Consider the following 24,911-nt stretch of genomic DNA (forward strand, 5'->3'; position numbering starts at 1 on the left):
ATTCTGTTTATATGATACATTAGAACAGAGTCGTATTTACTTAAAACTACGACTATATGCAAATATACATATAATTTTATACGGCCGACGGCCACAGTATTACAGTATTTTCATTTCTTAACGCGGGCTATATGGTATTGAGATTTTTTTATTTTAAAGTCGAATTTAGGTGGGGATCCTCGGGAGTTTCCCGAATCAAATAACAAAAACTAAACATTCGCATCACCGAGAATTAGTTTGAAGATTGTCGAAATTCAGAGATTACAATAATAATGTTTACGATAAAATGTACTTTTCGTCATACTGACAACGATAGGAATATTGTCGAGTTTTCTTGTGCATTCTTGACAATGTTAGGGTCCCCTCAATCGCGGGGCCCCGGTGCACAGCACCCCCCCCGATGGCCGGCCCTGGATAAAATAAATACATCCGATATCGTTAGAACGCGTAGTTTCGATTCGTTCGAAACAGATTTTTCGTTTCTAACTACTAGGTAATCGATTTCGCTTAATTTCGAACATTTATAAAGTTTTTACAAGATTTACGAAATTTTTTTTTTCGTTAAGCGAGAATCGGTCGTCCGCCGATCTTCCCGCCATGCAGTGTCGATGGGGAGAATTAACTAGTTCAAGAAATTCGCGTGGGAATGGTTTGACGCAGACAAACTTTTCTTTTTATTTGGAACCAGTTTATTTTTCTTTTCGAAGTTCGAGTAATGCGGAGATTACGTCCGTTCGTTCGTAATTAACTTATATTCTTTCGACCATCCGCACGTCCGATTAGCGTAGTCCGAAAGGCGTCGAGTGCTAGACCGAAGAAACATGCACTCGTTAGAAAGCTCCGAAGCCAACGTGCCGGCATTTCTCGCCAAGTTATGGAAATTAGTAGAAGATTCGTCCTACGATCATTTGATAAAATGGGGGTCGGTGAGTGTCGTTCGTTTCGTCTTTAGAAAGTGATGTCTGCTCTTCCCCTTCGACGTCCCGACTCTCGGTCCAGATGCGGAACGACGTAATTCCGAATTGTTCCGCGTTTGCCGAGCGACGAGGGCGTCGAAATTCGTAGTACCGACCGCTTCGACGTTACGTAACGGCGAGAACGCGTATTTCCTGAAAGCGGTCGGATCGCCTTTCGCGGAAGGAATGTCGTCTGCCAGCCAGGCTGTGGGTTCCTCCTTTCGTCTCCCTCGCGTCTTTTCCCTTGCTTCCTTTTCTCCTTTGGCGTCGGTCTGCTTTTCCGAAGTTTGCTTTGTGGCTTGTTCCGGCTCCAGAAGTAAAATGAAGTTCTTGCACTCTAAATTGGGATGGAAGCTGTTGTGTAAAATTTGTGCGCTGGGGCAGAGATCATAAGCTTTCTGGACCATCTGACGACCAACCGAGTTGCGATAATGGGAGACCTACGGGAAGTGCCAGGCGGATGTACGGTACATGATTGATAATGTGATGGATCAGAAGCGTTGTTGAGGAGAGCTTTTAAAAACGTGACCCGGTAGTGAGAAGTTGATAACACCAGTTATAGATTATGATAAAATGTTAAGTAAACAATGTTTTGGAAAATATAGCAAAAGAAACAAAAACTGATGGTGAGTACTTTTGATAAAAATGTCTGTTTTCTTTAGTGTATCCTAAACTATTTATTTTGCCAAACTGCTTATAATAGTGGGGACATAGCCATGCCGGGTGGCATTTTCCACCCCTTGCTTTCTCCCACTGCTGTCCTGTTTGAGTTTTAAAATAAACATCGTAATAAAAATTGTTACTGGCAGTTGACTGCCGGACGAGATGGAAAACCGGGCACGTCAGTCAGTGTTGAATTGGACATACGGATTGTCACTAGGTGACAAATAAAATTTAATACTCATTCTCGTTTGGCCTTTTTTTTTTATTGACGTTGCTAGCATTGCTGGTTTGCGTACGGCTTGGGCTATTGAACCGACGTGGCGACTTCTTGAACAATAATGCATTGCTAGTGATCAGGGGCCGCCGTCTATTTCTGATAATTTATCTTCTCATGCAAAGGCTATGGAAGCTGTTGGCTATGTGGGTGGCCTTTATGCCAATTTCTGGCTACATCCCTAAACTGGTAGAATTTTATCCCCGTGCAAAGTGCAACCGTGGCTTGAAAATTTATGTCGGATCGATGAGTGTGCTAAATTAAAGCGACTTGTTGATCTGAATAAGTGGCCGATTCTCACCTTTCTTCTAAAACTTCCTTAAGTTTCGTAATAAATCTTGTGAAGATATAATACATTCCTATGAAAATACATTGTAAGACTTTTTATGTAAGGTGTAATGCATTAACTTACTTATGGTCAAATTTTCAAGAAAAAATGGAAAAAGATGATGGGTATTAAAAATAATGGTATTTTTCAGTTAAAAGGATGCCAGCAGATATGTATGGCAATGGGTAAGATTTAAGCTCTGAATGAGGAATTTTGTGTCACACCAAAATTGTTTACCCTTCATGTGATATTCATTTCCCAAGATCACTTTTTAACATGTATTGGTCTATTGCCTATTCTACATGCTTCACATGTAGAATAGGCAATAGCCAGGGTGTGGGGTCTTGCGCCAGGGTGTGGGGTCTTGCCTAAGTGGGGCAAGCCCACACCACCCTAAAACTATACAACGTTGAGTACTCCACGAACAGTCAAGTGGGCTACTCGAAGCTGGTATGGTCATGTGGGCTAAATTGTTAAATGCGATAATCTTCTAGCATCCCGTTAATCTAAAAGTACCAAAATAATTTGGCATGAGCTTCACCTATTTCAAATATTGGATAGTGCATGTTTGTTACTTACATTTTTATAATTTAAAATTTTCCCTTACTTTAAGCATTTTGTCTTTATATAATTAATCTTTAAGCTCACCATCTTTCTTAAATATTTAAGACTTGTCATAGTCCAATGATAAAACTTTTAAATTGTAGTATACCCATCCCTTGATTTACATGGTAGATAGGTTCCCGAGAAAAATGTGTAAATCAAAATTGTAACTTTTTGAATGTAAAACCATGTAAATCAAAAAGTATGCAAAAAACACATAATTTCGTTGTTTATTAATTATGAATTTTTTTCAATTTTTTTAAGGTACATAAATCAAAGAAAAATATTGAAAAGCAAAAAAATATATTCTTTTATTAATTAAACACAAAGTACAAAGGAATAAAAATAAAATCTAAAAGATTCATAAAAAAAATTTTTGCAAGTGTTGATGGCAGTTATCATCGTTCATCACTATCATTAATCAGAGTCAATCTGTTCTTCGTGACTGGTTCAAGGCCACTTTCATCTGTCAAAATTATTTGTGCCAATTCGATGTTTGAAGTAGAAACATTTACACCCCGAGGAGATTTGGTAATGAAATCTGTTATTAACATTTGCTTCTGATTTCTTGCTAGATCTTTATAGACCTCATCATATTGAGCCAAGAAGTGATTGATATCACATTGGCATCGAAGAGCCCATTCAACATTTGAGTCATTTTGTACAAAATGATTACCCATTTTTCTTCCCAATTCGAGTCCTTCGCGGATGATTTTTGCTGCAAATGCAACTGTTTCAAATTCTTCTTCATCAGGATCATTGTCACAATCACTAGTTTCATCAACCATGTTAATTAAATCATCTTCACTTAGTTCTTTATCAGCCAATAGTTCTGCAATATCTCCAGTAAAATCGTCGAAACCTTCTCCACCTGATGAATGTGCCAATTGTACTGTCTGAGACTACTTCAACTCAAAACTTTAAGTCACAAACAAGTGGAACTCGATTTTATATAGATATAAAAGTGGGTTTATGAAGTAAACCAGAAATGTTTGTTCATTTATATCTTGCATTTATATTAATTTCTGATTTTATCTCGTATATTATGTTGTTCACTGGTGTCAGAATTGCTGTCATCAGCTGGAAAATGAGTGTTCATTAGGAGATTAATGGAGTTCTTATAATGTGGTGCAAGTTCCATTTTCTTTTATCATGTTAATCAGAATACTGACAGCTTTCCGAGACTTGCAGATGATGTAGTAAGGTTTTAACCAGGCTAAACACTTGCCCATATTGGTCCAAAAATCCTTCCAATCCTGGGTCTGAACCCTGTTAATCTGTTTTGTAGTTGCTAAACTGTTGTCTTTACCACCCCCTTTTTTCTTTGCATTTTGGATCCTATTTCCTTTGAAATTGCTTCCACTGAGCCCTTAATTTCTGACTTTATATGGTGAGATGACTATTCCATCAAGGTGTGTGCTTTTGGTTAAATTATTTAATTAAAAATTATAATTATTAAATTTATTAAGAGATGGCACCTAACATCTCCCTCTAGTACCAAATTGTTTCATAATTTATTAGTATTATAGCTGATATCTAGCCTGATGACATACGGCATTGGTTGGATTGTAAAGGTTTTAAAGTTTCTTAAAATCAGTTTTATCGTTATTTTAAAGTTTACTTCTGATGGAAAGTCGAGAAAGTAAAAGGATAACAATGGATTTTATTGTAGTCTATCAAATTTTTATATTTTTAATATAATTTAAATTTTATGGGCTTAATCATTGTCAACAAATAATAATAATTTTAAGTTATTCTTTCGTGGTCTTGAAGATAATCCATTAAAGAGATCAAAAGCCTTAAATATTGAAACTACTTTTGCCTTTTTTATTATTAATAAGAATCCAGTATAACCTGGACATCTATAGAAAAACTTAGTAAACTTTTTTTTATTTTTAAATTGCTTGAACTTGAGAAAATGCATTAATATCTTATTGATGATAATTTGTAATAATGAAATGATTAAACATTAAAATTTTTAACAATTACAATAATGAAATTTTATTTTTTGAAATGTTCATTTTCTTAGAAATTTGTTTTGAACAAAATATGTAGTTTGTATTTAATTAAACTGCAATAAACTGATTTTGCTGATTAAAAACTAATATATACTAATATTTTACAGACTGAAAATAGTTTCATTATTAAAGATCAAGCAGAATTTGCAAAAGAGCTTCTTCCTCTTTATTTTAAGCATAATAATATGGCAAGTTTTGTACGACAGTTGAATATGTGTAAGTGATTTTTAAATGTATTTGTTTTAGTTATTGTTTGTTATTTATAATATAAATGTTTTTTTTATTTTAATATTAGTAAAAAACTTTATTTACTAACTTTATTTAGATTAAAATGTTTGATAAAAATAATATATTTACTTAAGAACCTACCTTAATTAAACTTTCTAAGATAACTTCTTGTTTAGTATATAGTATAAAGTTCCCTTACTTTAAGCATTTTGTCTTTATATAATTAATCTTTAAGCTCACCATCTTTCTTAAATATTTAAGACTTGTCATAGTCCAATGATAAAACTTTTAAATTGTAGTATACCCATCCCTTGATTTACANATGGTTGAATTTTTAAAAACAAACTTGAAAAGTTCCTTACAAACTTTATATTCTAAATAAGACTTTGATGACTTTAGTCTCTTATGAAATTCAAATAGAAGTTGGTCAAAATTCTTGTGATGAGAAATGATTGTCAGAGTGCAATATATTTACGGGCCAATCATAATTAAAGAACCTATTTTTTTAGGTGGTTGAAGCTCTCTGTAGAAAGAACTATTTGGCAAATCTTGGCTGAATTTGCTGTATGTATTATTCTGAGTTTGCAGTTTTGATTTTTGGAAAAAATCTTACTTAGATTCAGCTGCTAGGACAAAATTTGGCATTGCTGTCTCCTTAACATAAATATTTGTATGTTTTCTAACAGATTTCAGATATAAAAGAAGTTGCAAAGCATTTATTGTAGTTCTTTGATGGATGAACATTGTTGTGTTTACTTTGTCTGATCATACATCAGTGGTGGAACTACAATGATGAAAAGTCATTTGGAATCAGAGCCTATAGCTAGTGGTGGCCCAAATGTGCTAAGCAAAATCCCTATGATCCCAGACCAAAGCAATTGTTTTGGTCATACTTATTGTCATACATACTAATGTTGTTAAACTTCTATATTATTGTTTGAATTAAGCTTATGCTACCAAGAAACCATAAACTTCTCCTGAGTTATTCATCCATTCAACAAGAACCATAGTACAGTAATAAAAAAGAAACTTGAAATGGTTACTACAGTGTTTTTATGGTGAAAGTTCAAAGGTTGTGTTACAAAAGTAATTTCCCAGCCACTATAGTGTTGGAAGATATTTGGCATTCTTGCATTTGACACCATTTATGATCTTAACAGTTTTGTGGTGCTTAGATGTAATTTTTAAATAATTTATTGAAAACCAAAAATATTTGAAAAATTATACCTATTTGATAACTACAAAGCAGACAAGTCACTATATCAATTTTTGTTAGGTGTGTAAATCATAAATGACATTATACATGCAAGAATGCTGAATACATTTCCCAGCTCTTGAAGTGGCTAGCAAATCATCTTCATAACTTGATATTCAAATTCTGACCACCTAAACCTACCTTTATCTCCCTGCAGTTCATGACAACAGTTTCATTTTCATTATGCCCATGTTGTTTTTGACAAATTAATAATTAATGTACATTTATGTGTTGTTGAATTTTTGTTCCATTTAAAGTATCCTGTCTGATCTGTTTACTATTTAGAATTTAATTAAAATGAAGTTTTTACAACTGAAAAGATGAATAATGTACAGTATAAATATTTTAATTATATATGCTATATATACTTTTCAGTATATTTACATTCCAACAGATGTACCGGGGAGCCTGTTACCGGTGTGCTTCTCGGAAAAAACAGAGCATTACGAACGTTTTTGAATTTGAAGTTCTTCTTCAGTTAAACGAATGTGATACAGTGGTACCTCAGGATACGAAATTAATCCGTTCCGAAACTGAGATCGTATCATGTAAATGTCGTAAGGTGAATCATTTTTTCCCATACGATTACATGTAAAACCAAATAATTTGTTCCAACACGAAAAACACACTCAAATTAAAGCTAAGTTGTACATTAAAAAAAAATAACTATAGTAAGGAAAACAGTGAAAAATGCATTTTGTAGTTGTAAATGTATAAATAACCATAATAGAATAATAATTGATTTTAAAAAAATGTAGTTTTATTTGCACTTTATCTTTGAGGATAGACGACAGTGGGGGTGTAAACTGGTGGCGGAAGAGAGGGAGAAGAGAAATGATACTAAAACTTAACTTACATAACATAATGTAACAATAACTTAAAAATAACTTAACACTAATTTTTTAATCTTTTCTGTTACATATTTTTGTTAACTTTTTATTCACTGCTTTTTTGCTTTCTTTCCTTCACTTCCACCAGCACTTTCAATAAATAGAGGTTGCTTGGTAAAATACTGTATCTGTCCAAAGAGGTTTTGGCTTTGCCTACTTTTTAAAATGTTTCTAAAATGACTCAGGCAAATGTTATTACTCTGAGCATAATACAGCCAGTGTGAATCTTTTTGCAATGTTTCTTTTCAATAAAATCAGTCACTTTCTGATAATTTCCTTTATCGAGCGAGATCCTTCCATGACGAAGCAAACACGTGGACTGAGACCGATGAACAGAAGTGAATAAAAAATGGTGCTGCGAACTAATGTAACGTCGTATGGTGAGTTTTTGTTCGTATCGTGGAGCAAAAATATGTTCGAATCTCACGTCGTATCCTGAAAATTTCATATGCTGGGGCGTTCGTATCCTGAAGTACCACTGTAGTTACCTGAAGAACTTCCAAGTTTGAAACATTCATAATGTTCTGTTTTTTCTGAGAAGCACACTGGTAACAGGCTCCCTGGTACATTTGTTATTTACTTTACCTCGATATAGTATCACTATTGTTTATTTACATTCCTAATGCAAATTTGATTTTTTTTGTAATCCATTGTATTCTTCACTATATGATGATCATACCTCTTAAGCCCCAAGCCCGAGATATCTCGGGCAAGTTACATAGTGTTACGAAAAACTCGGTCGTTAACGCCACTTTTGAAATTTTTTTGAATTTTTGGAATGTTTTTTAGGTCTCCAAATTTTTTTCAAAAATTTTTACCCGCACAAAAAAATTTTATCACGATTTTAATCAACCTTTAATGACGCGCGATTAATGCTTAATTGTTTTTTAATGCGATTCTTTTATCAAATTTAATTAATCGTTCTAAAGTTGTAGTGCACAGATTTTACTTCGGTAAAGTTATTTAAAGCTACTTTCTGATATCAAAAACGACATCCAATAGTTTTTTAATTTTTTTAATTAATAGATTTTATTATATATAAGTTTAATTAAGTCGGGGGGTTGGAAATCTCAATAAAAATTTTATTTTTTTAAAAATATTTAAAAATATACGGTTAACTAGTATTTACCCTACTATAAACCCATCGCCTCCCGAGACTTCTATGAGAATGTCCAGGGAAATCTGACTCCAGCTGTTCTCAAGGTCATCCAGCTGTGTAAACAATGACTCAGTGTCAAATTTCACAGAAAGGCAAGACAAAGGAAAATGAAATTTGAAGCTTTTTCTTCAAAATTAATGCATTTCTTTTGTTTTTTTTCAGTTTTAAGTATTTTTTATGTTTAATTACATTAATATCAAAAATTGCTCGAGGCTTAAGGAGTTAAAATACAGTATAGCTGCCAGCATGTACTGTAGCTCCTAATAATGGACTTATCCAAATAGCAGACAAACTTCTCTATTCAGAGGTTATATTCTACCATTATTGTGGTAGTGATGGTTTGTATGTAATTTGTTCCAGTTTCCATAAAGTAATTGAAAGTTTTCTGCAAAGATGGTGAGATGTGATTGATATTGATGGTGATTACTTACAAGACTGAACTGTAATCATTGTTGAGTTAATTGTAAATAAAGTTTTTCAAAATGTCTAAATTTTACCTTTACAACCTAATAAAATCAAAATATCAAACATCATTGTTCAATGAATATCTATTATTTCAAAAAACAGGTTGCAAAATTCAACGTTGATATATGTCCATTGTTATTTGGAAATAAAAAAAATCTTAATCTTTGACTATATCTTTAGTATCTGGCTCCCAGACTTGCCATTTATAGCTTATATGGTCCTCCTCAGAAAAAGGTTTGACACCTCAGTGTGTAATATATGTATATGCAGTGTTGTGAAGACTGCTTTGTTTTCAGTTATTGGAAAATTTAGTTGACAACATTAGCACTACCCTTTGGTAAGCGGCTCTCAGAAAATATTACGAGTCTGTGATATCTGGTCTGTATATTTATCTCTGTGTTAAATAAATATTGTGGCAGGTTGTCAGAATTGGGCATTTTAGTGCCATTTGAGCTAAATAACAAATTTCACACTGCATGAATATGAACAAACAGCAAAATAATACTCTCTCTTAAATCAAATTTTGACCATACAAATAATTTTGGGTCAGTACAAAATAATCCTTTTTTTAATAATTCAGCTAGAGGCAGATGGTTAACAACTTAAAAACCAACAAAATGACATTAAAAAATACATACAATATACAATTGATGCTGACCTTTTCTTGGAGGATCTGACGTCAACGACACAGCATTAAAAATTCTTCACAATGTCACTCAGGTACAAATTGGTTGTATTTATACATATCTGCAGACCTCTGGTGGAAAACTAGGAGTGCATCATGTTTAATGTCATTTCATCAGTTTTTAAGTTGTTAACCATCTGTCTCTAGCTGGATTATTAAAAAGGGATTATTTTGTACTGACTCAAAATCATTTGTATGGTTAAAATTTGATTTAATTAATTTAATCAAAAGAATTTATCCTTGGAACTTTGTTATTCATGTAATACTCTCCCTGTTTTCAATAAAAATTGTGTTTGAGACTAAATAATATGTTTAGGCACTAAATTTCCCTTGTTATCAGCAATTCTAAACTGCAAGTTGAAGGTTAGACCTACTTCTGGAATTGACAGACTTGTCACATATGATCACATACAAGGAATTCATAAAATCCATCAATAACAATAATTATGGTTTATAATTATGCCTAGAGCAAGAACACTTCAATATTATCTAAATGTCAATTTTACTATCCAAGAACAACAGATGATGACATCTTGTAAAGTACTAAGTTATTTTTACAACGATTAGCGACACAACTTTGTGCCAGAAATAGCCGTTACCTAACAGGTACTTTACGCGGATTCGTGTAAATGTGCCAGGTCTGGACTTTAAGTGTGCATCAAAGGAAATAATGACAAAGTTAGTCAAAAAACAATCCAATATTTAATAATAATTCTAGTAATAACTATGTACAAAATTTAGTAACAAATCAAACTACAATTTATTCAATGAAAATCAATAAGAATCAATCCGATAAAAAAACTCAAATCAATCTATTTGCTAACTTAAATCTATTCCCCTTTGGAACTTGACAAAAAAATTCAAAGACTTAACTTATGTACAACAATTCTTATGAACTAAGGTCCTAATCGTCATCTCAATATACTAGGAACCTTTTTCCTCAACTCTCAAGACTTTCTAATCTTCGATCCACAAATCGAATAACTTCAAATCGCCTTGGAACCACTTTATCACTATCGGACACCTCTTGTCATTTGCTGCTACGAAGCTCACCACGCTCATTGCTAACGGAAACTCACCTCGGTCATTTTCACTTGAGGTTCAGACTTTATACTGTGAGGTGACGTCACAATTCTGAGTGAGATCACTCCCCTCATTTACATACTTATCGCTAACAGTCAACTTTTCCTTTCTGCCTGGCAGCCTATTTCCTGACAATACTCACTAAACTTTTACATTATTCTTTTTGTTTTACAATTTTTCAGGATGTTTTATTCTTTAAAGTTTAGCAAGTCCCTAAGTTGTGCTTGTAGGGTATCCCCCCTCTTTCTCTGTGCGGACTTATTTTTTTCTGCTCGGGAGCGCAAGAGTTTTTTTTTATGGCGCTTTTTCTCATCGGTGAGTTGGTTCTCTTTCTTCTATTTTTAAGTTTCTAAGATGATTGGTGAGGAAACCTTCGTCCTAACAAAACATAAGCCCCAAACAAAAATAGAATAAAATGCAAAATAAAAAATAACTAAAAATAATGCTCGGACTTGGTTCCTTACAATCTGTATATTGTAAATGTACAGTACATACCAACCATGTTTTATCCCTGCCATATCACACAATCCTTACTTATATAAATTGGCAGGTTTCAAAGCATTAATAAGAAGAGCATATGGTTATTCATGTAACATCAATGACGGACACAAAGAGTTAAGCCATATTATCAGACAGCAATTTAACATGGATATTGACCCAAAGTTACTAATCATACAAGAATATCTATAGCACAAAAAAAAGGACATAACGGGGACACTGATTATAAGACACTGAGATACAACAAAATCATGAAATCCATATATCAGGAAATGCAAGAGCCAACAAATTGACCATATTATACAAATGAAGTCCTACAGTGTACTTGCTATTTAGAAGTAACTAGGATAACCATAGTAGTTTTGAACTTACAAGAGTCTACTCTATACCAATTTCTGATCACAGAGTGGGGAAGCAACAAATGTATTGGGTTGACATCAAGATCACTAAAACAATGATCACTAAAACAATGCCTATAGAAATATTGCACTTCAATTGCAAAAGCAGACAGTACAGAGTGCAAGACCTCATAGACCAGACAGAACTATTACATTACATGAGACAACCTTCTATTCTTAGACATTTGGAAAAGTTGATTTTCATGACCAACAGAAATAAATCAGCCATTAACTATAAGGACAACAGTTCCCTGTCTACTGCTGGAGAGCACTATACAAAATCTGATAAATTACAGGGATTTTGGATAAGTCAACTAAACGACACTCAGACAGCATTTTAAAAACAACTTTTTAGAATTCAAAACTTGGCATTTGACTATGCATGTCATATTCAAATTTTGTATAAACCTGATGATGGTTGTTTTAAAATGTAAAATATTCATTTTATTTGGACAGTAAAGTTTAGTGTTATAAACTGCTGGATTTTTAGTTTTTGAGTGTACTGTATTTAAGAAGACATCCAGTTAAAAAAGGTAGTAAAACAGTTTTTGTGTTTTACTATTTGATAGTATTGATTTTAGTATCAAAGATCTATTTATATATATGGTGGTTTAATTATTACATTAAGTTTTTTATGGAGATGGAGTTATTTTCTATTCTCATATAAATGCCTCAAGTTTGTGTCCTCTATATATTTAAATAGTTCTTTTCCAGTCATAGAATTTTGTGTGTATTATAAACTTTGATTTTATTTTTTATCATTTGATTGGTTTTGTGTTATTATTTTAAGCATTTCTGCTATCAATATTTTTCAAAAGAATTTTGTTATAATGGTTCTTTATTATTCTATAGATTGTATTATTGTATGTTAAAATGTAAGTTATTGTGGTTATAATGTATTTTTTGTTTGTTTTAGTGACTAGTTTTTTATCATTTATAAAAATATTACCTTAACTTTACAGGGTTGGCACTGGGCTTTGACGGAGGGTTGGCTAATTTTGGAATTCATTTGATATTTTTCAGGTATGTTTTATTTTTATTAAAAATTTGGATATTATATTTCCATCTCTGCCCAGTGTCAGCCTTATTATTACTTCTGCTATTTTTGTTATTGATGATTTATGCTGAATTAATTGTCCTGATTGGGTTTAAGTACTATAATTATTAGTGTGTGCTACTGATAAATTATGAAATTCAGATATAAAGAATGCCTAGGAATTCCTAAAATACCTAGAAATTCTATAAAATATTTGTAATTCTTTTGGTAAAATATATAGAAGAAAGTAAAAGTACAGTTGAACATGTCTATATCGAATCTCATGGAAGTGAGAAAAATATTTGAGATAGAGGTTCCTACACAATAAACAGTAATAGGTTTGATTGGAGTTATGGTATTTTATTAATACAATAGTAAGTATAGTACATACCTGTATTAGGTATTAATAAATGATTTTTGACATACCCTAACAGGAATAGTTTGTCAATAGTTTCTAATGTGTGATTTTCTTCAACCAATCAGATGCAAGCCAAACTTGTAGCCTTAGCCACCAGTGGCCAAGTGGAACACTGATGGTTGTAGGTTTGCACTTTACCAACAGGCTGGCCATGTGGAGTTTTCTGGGTTTTCTTCACATTTGTAACATCTAAATAGGGGCCAGCTTCCCCACAAAGTCCTTCTGAGAGACATCCCTCTCAGCAGATTGCCCATGTATCGTATTGCTGTAAGCAAATAAATCAAACCAAACTCTTAGCCAATCAGAAAAACAGCTCTAATTACAGCTATGTATTTTATTGCAAGAGATGTTTCTCAACTACAATTTATGTTATCAAAATATAGTCACCGAGTTTTGAAATTGTAATTGAAACTTTAGTCCACAGTTTCAGATATAGAAGTTTGGGAGAAAATTATTTGAGACAAACATGGAAAATGTCTTGAATTTATGCCAAAAATGCAAGGAAAAATTAATTTTTGAGATAAATGTGTTTAACCCCTCAGTCTCCATTGACGTATGTATACATCAAGCCTACATAGCGTTACGAAAAATGTGGTCCTTAAGGCCATTTTTGAAAAAAATTTTTTTTTGAATTTTTGGAATGTTTTTTAGGTCCCCAAATTTTTTCAAAATTTTTTTCCCGCGCAAAAAAATTTTATCGCGATTTTAATGAGCCTATGTGAAGGCTCGATTAAGGCTTAATTGTTTTTTAATGGGAGTTTTTTATCAAAATTATTTCATGGTTTTTAAGTTGTAGCGCACGGATTTTCATTCAGTAAAGTTATTTAAAGTTAGTTTCTGATGTCAAAAACGACCTCCGATGGTTTTTTAATTTTTTTAATTAATATATTTTTATAAATATATAATTAATTAATTAGGGGGGGTCGGAAATCGCAATAAAAGTTTGAATTTTTTAAAAATATTTAAAAATTTCCGTGTCGCTTATAGTCACCCTACTTTAAACCCTTGTCCTCCCGAGACGTCTATGAGAATGTCCCGGGAAATCGGACTCCAGCTGTGTTCAAGGTCACCCAGCTGTGTAAACAATGACTCATCAGTGTTAAATTTCACAGAAAGGCGAAACAAAGGAAAATAAAATTTGAAGGTTTTTCTTCAAAATTAACGCATTTCTTTCATTTTTTTTCAGTTTTAAGTATTTTTAATGTATTTTAATATTAATCTTATATCAATTTAATTAATGATCGGGAATGAAGGGGTTAAGATAGACAGGTTCAACAGTATATAATAATAATAATAATAACTCTCCCGTGGTCACCACCTGGTCGTGGTGGGAGAGCCTAGTAATTTTACTGAACCATAGGTCAATGCAGGCTGGAGCACAAGCTCCTGGTAGGGACACCCATGCCAGTAAGGTCTATGGGGAGAAATGAAGCTAAGAGTGACCACACACCCACATTCTGTGGAGATAATCATTATGGTAGTAACCAGATCAAAGTGTGATACCGGCTCGGACGNTTACATAGACACAATCAAGTAGCAAATATAATACACCAAGAGCTTGCAAAGAAACACAGATTGGCAGACATCCACGAACCATACTACAAGTATATTCCACAGACAGTATTGGAAAATAACACGCACAAAATGTATTACGACAGAGCCATAATCACAGATAAAACAATTTATCACAACAGACCAGACATCACACTAATTGACAAACAATAAAATCACACATTATAGACATAGCAATTCCAAACACTCACAATGTACAAAACACATGCACTGAAAAAATTAGCAAGTACACAGAACTCTCCCAGGAAATCAGGCATCTGTGGAGGATGGATAGGGTGCTTATTGTACCTGTCGTTCTCTCCTGTACAGGTGTTATACCACACACGCTACACAAAAGCCTGGGAACATTACAATTGAGTAGAAATACATACATCACACTACAGAAGGCCACTATATTGAATACATGCCACATTGTTAGGAAATTCCTTAATACTGACACTGACACAGACGCACACATTTAATTTTAGTTTTGTTTTGGTTGCTATGCCTTGACTCTGGTCCGGCATAGTACACAGCCCCCGGTGTGTACCGAGTATAACCCACTAAACCCAACACATAATAATAATATTTTATTTGATAAAAATGGCCATGACAGTAAATAAATGTAAATTCACAAACATCTCACTGTAACAAACACTATTGATTATTAAGCCTTTTTTTTTTATTTGATAATGTTCCAATACTGGCCCTTGAGAATTCCAGAAAACTGTAAGCATCAATTTTCCAGCTGATACTTGACTTTTGTACTTTCTCTTTGTCAGTGATTGAGGATGTTTCCATTTCATACTCTGCCAATTACTCTCAGGATCATAGTGATGAATCTGTCTCTCACAACTAGTAATGATTCTTTGCAAGAAACTTTCACTTACTTTAGAATATCTGTCCAAAAGTTATTTGCAGATATCCAAACGCTTCTCTGTGTTTTTCTATGAATTGTTTCAGTTCCCACTTCACACTTTTCAAAACCCAATTTTCTTATGGATTATTGCGTAGGTAGAGCATGGCTAATTTACAAATGATTTGCCACATCATCCACTGTCACTCATTATCTGACAATCAGTTCACAGGTATGCTAAATGTTGCCATTATTCACGAATATGGATGGGCATCTGGCTTTTCCTTTATGGCTGACACTTGACACTTTATTTATTCATACACACTTCTTTATGACAAAACACACTCCATACTGTGCACAAAGTCTTTGATAAATATCGGTACCAGACACACCCTCAGATCATGGAAAACAAATCACTGCAGGCTGCTCTTCATGCAAATCACAAGCAGGGCAGCAATTATTTCTCACATTGCAGTCACAACTGAACTGATGTAATGTGTTTGAATCTGCACAGCAATGACTAGAGAGACAGCAACCTCATACAAAAAGCACTGATAAGACAGTGTGGCCAACAGAAGTTTTAATATAACCAGAATGCGGATAATTATCCACACTCCGGTTATATTAAACTCATCCATGTGCAGACAACATGCATTATATTTGTAGAAAACACAGTGCAATACTTTTATCCCCAACACTATACCTCTCTTCACAATACATGCTTCAAAAGAAACAAAATACACTTTAGGCAAGACATTTTCTAGAGAGCTTCCTTAAATCTATTTTGGCCTTAAACCCCACTGTCCAATAGGTTAAACAACAAAAAATACAGATACAGCAGAACAGCACATACATATTTTCTCACATGAGATATATGGATGGCAGAAAAATTTATTCATTCACAAAAACTGTTATTAGGAGTTACACTTATTCCAAAGACATCCAAATAAAGTTTGTCAATTTAAAATTAAATTATTCAATGAGATCAGTTATTTAGTTAAAATTGAATTAAAAAATATAACTATAATTCTAAAAATTTAACATTTAAAAAATTTTTTGGATTATAGTTGTATTTTTTAAAATTCAATTTTAAAGTTTGCCAAGACAAATGCAAAATAATTCATTGAAAAAGGAATTCTGAAGGAGGACTTTGCACTTTGAAATAGAAACATCTCAATAATGTCTCCATTTCATTGAATCCATGTATGAGAGTGAGGGCTATAGATATTTAGGATTCCAGCAGGCTAAAATTGCAGAAAACTCATAAATGAAACATCAACTAACAAAAGAATACATTATATTAAACTCAATAGTATATAGGCCAGGTTTTCTATAGCATTTAGGATTCCAGCAGGCTAAAATTGCAGAAAACTCATAAATGAAACATCAACTAACAAAAGAATACATTATATTAAACTCAATAGTATATAGGTACATATATTTTTGACCAGGTTTTCTATAGCATTCATAAATCCTTCTGTTTCTCAAAGAACCATCTACAATACAAATCAGTTTGACACAGTTCAGTCAACATGATACCTGTCACAATTGTTAGGATAACTACTGTGAATTATATTCTAGATACATAACTACTTCATGGTGTCTCTCTCTTTTTTGTACTATATTCAATCACAGTCAGCATTATGTAAATTTAATTGTGTATTGTTTTTATCTGCAATAGTTACAGCCTTTGTAATTGTGATAATTCATACTTTTTGTACAAAAATTCTGTTTTTGTTGATTTGTAATAAAGATTTACTGTATTCTTTCTATGGAGAACTTATGCTGATCATAGTCATCTTTTATTTGTTTATTTTATTTTATTATATTTTTTGTTGGAATTTGTTCTAGTTTTGTGTTTAATGTATAGTTTAAATGAATATGTCAGTACTGGAATGATGTATGTGTTGATTACTTTAAATGTTCATTATATATACAATCAAACCTCACTATGATATTTTGGGGACCAAAATATAATGACCAAAATATCTCTGGTATAACTAAACTATTTTCAACCTCACTATGATATTTTGGGGACCAAAATATCATAGTGAGGTTGAAAATAGTATTGTTATACCAGAGATATTGTTGTAATGCGGTCTTGAAATTTAAGAACGAAGATGATTAAGAAAGTAAAGATTAGTTTAAATACATTGTATGTCCACAGTAAACCAATGGAATGTTGCAATGTTGACAACATCATAATTAGGTATCTTTAGATATTTTTGAGAAGGATTTAAGTTTTCACTTGCAACACTGCACTCTATTTCTTTCTGTTTCTTTAAAAATGTTGCTAGGATTGACTGAGCAAAGCAAAGATATTAAGTGGAATGAAGCAGAAGTTGACTACAACTGTTTATTTCATTCTAGTATCAGTATTTTTGAAAGATCCAAATTTATCTGCTGTGCTTTTGCTACTTTTTTCTACCATATGTTAGTATCACCACCACCTCCTCCTCCTCTGTTACTAGCTGGAGCTCTTTTCTGGTGGGAAAAGGAAACAATGTGTTTTCTTTTTCCACCAGGAATCCTACTATGAGGAAAAGAGAAAACAATATGTTTTTCTACTTTGAAAACACAATGTGTTTTCTTCCATAGTAGAAAACATAGTAGAAAACACAATGTGTTTTCTTTTCCTCATAGTAGGATTGGCTGAGCAGTATCAATGCCACCAATTAGCTAGTTGTGGGCAAACCATTCTGGAAAGAGTGAAAGTCAGTAGGCAACACAATTAGCAAGTAGGCACTCCTGGTTCTTTGCTGCGTGGTACCTACATCGGTTAGCCGCAGGTTGCACTAACACATCCTGAGTGTCATATCATTGTAACAGGTGATAAATTACAGTACAGTAGAGCATCGATTATCCAACTCAGTTGGGGACTGGGGTTGGTCGGATAACTGAAAAAACAGATAACTGAAAAGTATGAAAAAATACATTATTAGTATAGTATATTAGTATATCCCATGTAATTAGTATACTATTATATTACTATTAACCTACTTCACATTGAATTTTCATTGATGTTAAGCCTAACAAAAGTTTTTTTAAATAATAATCGTCGCTATTATATTGCTAAAAGTTATTGTTAAATTATTTTATTGCTCACAAAACAACCACCCACTCATAATTAGAAAATTAAGCCTTGTTTAAATACTGACCACATTTTCATGGTTGAGCCAGTGTTGCCAGCTAAAACATGCAAAAATTTAACAAAAGTAATATTAAAGTAGCCAAGACATAGCCAAATATTGTAGCGCCACATCACTAGCGGACATTTGAATTTGTCAACTCGAATGCGGTTGGATAATTGATGCTCTACTGTATTTGTATAGGACTTTGGCTGGGACTGTGGAAATTCTATCATTGTAAAAGTACTGGGATTTATTGCTGTAATGGGTATCTTTTTAGAGGTTTGACTGTATAAAGGTGAAGCATACATAATTTATTGTTGATCATTTTGGGAAAAATTGCAATGGCAGATGAATACATCTGTCTCATGCAACAGAGTTTTCATATTTTCTTAAGATACTTTTGGTGAATTTAGACAGAAAAAGCTATTGGACAAGTTTATAATTGTAAGTTAAAATTGGCAGATAACTTGCATTGTTGCATAATCTGTACCTTACTTGTTTTTAACTTGACATTGGAACACAGATAAGTTCAGAAAATTATAATAAAGTTGAGTTATCCAGACAAAATTATTATGTTAATAATATATATATAGGCATGCAATGCCATAATGTTGTAAATGCCATTTTTCTCTAAATAAATTTTATTGAAGAATTGAATTCTAAATGAAATATTTTCTCCTGTGAAAAATATTGTGGTGATATTGGCACTGTAAGTGCCTGTATTTTGAAACTGAATTTATGTGAAACCATAATGTTAGTATCAAAATGCAAGTCATGACTTTTGGCTCTTAAAATGTTACAGCTTATATTTACATCATTTTGATATTCTAGAGAATTTGTAACCTAGTGAGTTTTTACCATTTTATTGTAAAATTGAAATGTATTCATTCACTAGAAAGCATTTTTTACCTCCTGAAAAGTTTGTTTTTGGCATTTACTATGGCATTTTATGCTTATATATATAAACACACACACACACACACACACCATATAAGTTTTATGTATATATATAAAGTTAGGAATTCAATATTAACTTTATTTTTCATCACTATTCTCTGCAACTTCATAACTATAACTTTAATCATGAAAAATGTGTTTCAATTACAGTAAGATCCCGCAGTACAGTAAGGGGGGGATACATTCCTAGACGACAAAGCATTAAATGAAACAGTGTTAAACAAGATCATTTTAACAGGAGTAAAGAGGGAAAGTGGAACACTCAACCAAAAGTAAACAGATTTTACTTTAATTTTAAGTTATTTTTATATTAATTTGCATAATAATATATGTTAAATAACACACAAACATATGCACACAGAAATGTAAAGTTCGTGTTTTGTGATGAAGATCCTGGCTCTTCTGAAATTCTTGATTTTTATTTTTTTTTTTTNTTAGATGTAGTCAGCAGCAGTGGGGTATTTTTTCTACACAGAAATGTAAAGTTCGTGTTTTGTGATGAAGATCCTGGCTCTTCTGAAATTCTTGATTTTTATTTTTTTTTTTGCAATGAAATCGTCTAGTATTATTTGTTGCTTTTTTTTTCTTTTCTTTAAGCAAATGTCGGTAGGAGATTGCATACAAAATGCTTCATCTTGCTTTTGCATTCCTTTTAAAATCTGGATCATTCACTACAATTTGATCAACGATTTTGGTTATCATTACCAAACTTTTACTAAGGAAATCTGTAGAGAAATTTTTTTGGGTTCTTCGTTTTCAGAATTACTATTTTCCAGTTCTACATGAATTCCTTGTTCTGCCAGTTCTTGAAGATTGTTGGTAAGGCTCTCACCAGAAACCTACAGTAACTCCTCAATATCCTGCTTGACTACATCTCCTAGTTTTGCTGTATCGACTATGTTGACAATTTGATCAACAATAGGCTCTTCTCATTGAGAATTCTTGGATAACTTTAGCCATAACTTCTTTCACACTTCATTCATGCATTTATCAGTTAATTCTTGGCCAAGTGAAGTCAATATTGCCTATGGCATCCACAATGATGTATTTTTTCCAAAATTGCACCAAACAAACATCAATTTAAAGAAAGTACAGCACTACAACAATTGCCACCTTTTGCTGATTGGTTTGTGTTTGGGAATAATTGTATTATGTATGAATCAATAAAATTTCATGCTAATTTGAATCAGCGTAAATTTTGAGCGTTTTTTTTAGGCTTCGAGCAGACCACTTTATATCGAATCAGTGTTAATCGAGGCAGCATTAAATGGGGTCTTACTATACATAGCTTCATTAAAGTAAAAAAGAAAAAAGAAAAATTTGATTTTATATAGAGTATAAAAATTGTCGAAATCATGTGGGTTGGTTAAATTGATTAGTAGGTAATATAATAGAAGAGATAATTAACGAAATAAAACGAAATTAGACACGGTTGAACGAAAGTAATTTATAAGGCTCATAAAATAGACAGCCAANAAGTTATGAAGTTGCAGAGAATAGTGATGAAAATTAAGGTTAAGAATATTGAATTTTTAAGAATTTGTGTTCAATATTGAATTATCTTATATGAAATATAAAAACAGAGATTTTCTTCTTAAAAAATTCCAATAAGAATTGCATATAAACATTACAGCACATGTGCCAAACATATTATAATCAATTTTTCAATAAAAAAAATTATTTTTTTATTTAAAGGGGCATGCACAATAGTAAAAGTTTGCATTGTGCATTGAATGTAGAATTTGACACAAATATTTTCCCTGCAAATTTGAATTTATTTCCACATAAATTTTTGCATTATGTGCTTTGTGGCAGCATTCAAATCATATATGGTAATTTGTTCATGTTTGTACTTCTAATCGACAGATATTAAAAGACTGCTATACATTTCTTCTTTTTTTTTGTTGTTGTGGTCAATTTTTTAGTTTTGTAAATTATGGTGATTAAGATAATCTGTTACTTTTGATACAAGAGTAAGAAAAACATGGGCATCTCACAATAGCATAACACCAATTCCAGTCACTATCATGAAAACTAAGCGTCTGTATGCCAAAATCTCTCATGTCCACACTCAAATATGGGTGTGGCACAAGTAAATTTTTCTGATGTCTTTCCAAAAACCAACAGTGAATGGATATCTTGAATGTGGCAAAAATTCTTGTGTGCATTTCTGTGTGGCACGCATGTTCACACTTGCAAATATTTGTTTGCATGCACAAAACTTTTTGCCAGATACAATGCAAATTTTTACTAATGTGGATGCACCTTACTAAGTATATTGTTTTATTGATAGATGGATTTCGGAAAGTAACCAATGTAACAAGGCCTAGTTTGAAGAAAGAAAGTGATGAAATAGAATTTTACCATCCATGTTTTACAAAACAAAGAAAAGAACTACTTTCATATATAAAAAGGAAAACATCCGTAAGTTTTATATATATTTTACACCTATGTTTGTAAGTATGTATTAGAGCATGTTTTTTTTCTTTGTTTTTATAGTCTTCGAGTATGAAATCGGGAGAGACAATCAGTAATAGTTCTGGCACTATTCAAGATATACTTGATGATGTGAAAGTACTTCAAGTTAGACAAGAAAGTGTCAATTCCTTACTCTCGGCCATGACACAAGAAAATGAAGCATTATGGAGAGAAATTGCCTTTCTTAGACAGAAGCATGCAAAACAACAACAAATAGTTGCTAAAGTATATATATTATTGAGTATATTATATATTTTCTACAATATACTTATTGTTTACACTGCTGGTCATAAAAAATGTAGCACCGAACATAGGAAATGTTCAAATTGTACATCACAGTTTTTGTTTACAGAAATAATCAAGTATGCCCACATTGAAGAGCAGAAAACTGTATGATAAAGTTTCAGGCTTTGATTAGGGGAGAACTAAGATTATGGAAAGATTTTGGATTATCCTTTTGCGAGATCAGTGCTTGCATTTGATGGAATGTGGCCGGGGTGGGGAGAAAATGGTGTCGGTGAGTAGAGAAGGAACAAACTTGGATTTGAAGGATCTTAATGCTTCTGTCGCTAATGAATAGCAGGATGGACATGTGCATGTGGCTCTAAGTGATCATATAGATATCTCAAACATCTTAGCTCGACAGTTTAGTTTTGCACATCAACCAGTGTTAGATGTAGTCAGCAGCAGTGGGGTATTTTTTCTAGGTGCTCATTGCTTTGGTTGCCATTGACTAAAACACAGGCATTTAAAATTGCAGTGGTATCAGGAACATCATGTTTAGATGGACAAATGGGGTTACATCATTTATTTTAGAAGAATTCCACTTCAGTATGAAACACCATGATGGGTGAATGTTTCTGATGGTACTAAGATGATAGGCTCAATGAGGCATACATAATGCTTTTCCATGCCAGTCCAGCATCTAATATTATGGTACTTTCATTGAAATTCACTCTCACTTACGTCTTTTTTGTACTCATTAGATGTACTTTGATCAGCTAGCATTATATAAACAAAGTATTGTAGCCTGTGGTGGTACTTTACTTTGAGAGCCTCTCTTCTGCCATTTACCAATATGACAATGAGCAACCATGTATGATACACAACGTTCAATGGTTCCTGGATAGCCACCATGTTTCACTTCTTCCTTGGCCAGTGCATTCACTGGATTTGTTCTTCATATACCACATCTAGTAAACGAACTCTCAACAGCTAGCATGCCAGACACCACTGGCTGCTACTTCAGAACAGCTTTGACTACAAATCAAATATGTAAGGACCAACATTCCTTAAGCACGCATTTGGCATCTCATCCTGTCATTGCCAGAATGAGCAGCAGTAGTTATTGCTGTCCACTGTGGCTACATAAGATTCTGAATACAGTAGAGCATCAATTATCCGACTCAATTGGGGACTGGGGTTGGTCGGATAACTGAAAAAAACAGATAACCGAAAAGTATGAAAAAATACATTATTAGTATGGTATATTATTATATCTTGTAATTAGTATATTAGTATATTGCTATTAACATACTTTGCATTGAATTCTCATCGATATTAAGCCTAACAAATTTAAAAAAAAATAATAATCGTCGCTATTGTGTCGTTAAAAATTATTTTTAAATTATTTTATTGCTTACACAATGAACAACCACTCATAATTAGAAAATTAAGCCTTGTTTAAATACTGACCACTTTTTCATGGTTGAGCCAGTGTTGCCAGCTAAAACACCAAAAATTTAATGAAAATAATATTAAAGGAGCCAAGACATAGCCAAATATTATAGCACCACATCACCAGTGGACATTTGAATTTGCCAACTAGAACGCGGTCGGTTAACCGATGTGATGGTTGATCGGAGGTCGATAATCGATGCACTACTGTAATTCATACTCCAGAAGTCTAATCAACTCATATTGTTTCATTCTTGTAACATATGCTATGTTATTTTTAGACATTTTGCTTTGATATTTCTATTGCTTCTTAATGTTGCATTTTTTATGGCCAACAATGTATTTAAATGTAAATATAATGTTTAATCAAATGAAGGTGTGCAACAGGGATGGGCAACTGCAGCCTGCATTAATATTTTTTTGTGGCCTGCATCACATAAAATATGAATAAACAAGTCGAAAGGTTCGATACAGACATCAGGGCATACTAAATTACAAATAAAAATAATATACTGAATATTATACTGTAAAAATATAAAATAATTTATATTGTTAATTTAAATTAATTTAAATATTAGCTAGGGGTGCCCCCTAGTGGCTGATTTTACCATACTGTGACAGAAAATGCCCAGTTTTTCAGCTTTATGTAGTAGATATTTCAATTTCCCAGCTTAAAGAAATATGCAGCAAAAATTCAAATGTTATTTTCTACAACTTAATGTATGTGAATAGTTTTTCCCACAATGAATGTAGTAAAAACTAGCAGATAAGCCCAGAGTTGCTTGAGCAAAAAGTAACGATAGTGAAGATTAAGATTATTACATTACAGCCAATCTTACCCATTTTCACAGAATGCAAGAATTAGGTTCCCCTGTTTCCAGACTAATTAGAAAATTTTTAGATGGGTCTAAAATTATGTTTGATTTAACACAAAAAACCGCATCTGCGCCTGTAAATCTTGAAAGTTGCTTTCTCTTAACACTTTCATTGTTGAAGGCTTAATACTGTCTTTTCCCACAGGGGGGATTTCAAAAAATCCCTTGTTAATGTGTGTTCTTGTGACGTACCCTAACTGTACCAAATTTCAAGTTTCAACTCCTAACCGTGCTGAAATGCTCATAATGAAATGCCATCAAATACATGTGTGCCATCTATTGTAGGATAAATGTACTATGCCAGAAACCTTCGCGGGTATGTATTAAACAACTTCCCAAAGTTTCACAGCAATCAGATAAATGGTGTAGTAATGCATGAAGGACAGACCGGCATACATTCATTTTTATATATATAGATTAAAACAAGAA

The 24,911-nt window shown here is 32.7% G+C and overlaps 1 protein-coding gene across 2 annotated transcripts in view; it reads left to right on the top strand.

Moving 5' to 3' along the window:
- The first annotated feature begins 591 nt into the window (after positions 1 to 591).
- Positions 592 to 24,911, top strand: part of LOC111631092 (heat shock factor protein-like) — a 57,139-nt gene continuing 32,819 nt past the window's right edge. The window contains exons 1-4 of one of the 2 annotated variants that reach the window (XM_023375285.1): positions 592 to 1,582; positions 4,950 to 5,058; positions 21,746 to 21,876; positions 21,952 to 22,155. In XM_023375285.1, coding sequence (XP_023231053.1) covers positions 1,580 to 1,582; positions 4,950 to 5,058; positions 21,746 to 21,876; positions 21,952 to 22,155 — 447 coding nt within the window. In that variant the 5' untranslated portion in view covers positions 592 to 1,579. The remainder of the gene's footprint in view (positions 1,583 to 4,949; positions 5,059 to 21,745; positions 21,877 to 21,951; positions 22,156 to 24,911) is intronic. The other variant, XM_023375284.1, reaches the window with a different exon arrangement.

This window comes from Centruroides sculpturatus, unplaced genomic scaffold (genome assembly GCF_000671375.1).
Source record: "Centruroides sculpturatus isolate CEXI.00-Female unplaced genomic scaffold, Cexi_2.0 scaffold664, whole genome shotgun sequence".
NCBI lineage: Eukaryota > Metazoa > Arthropoda > Arachnida > Scorpiones > Buthidae > Centruroides > Centruroides sculpturatus.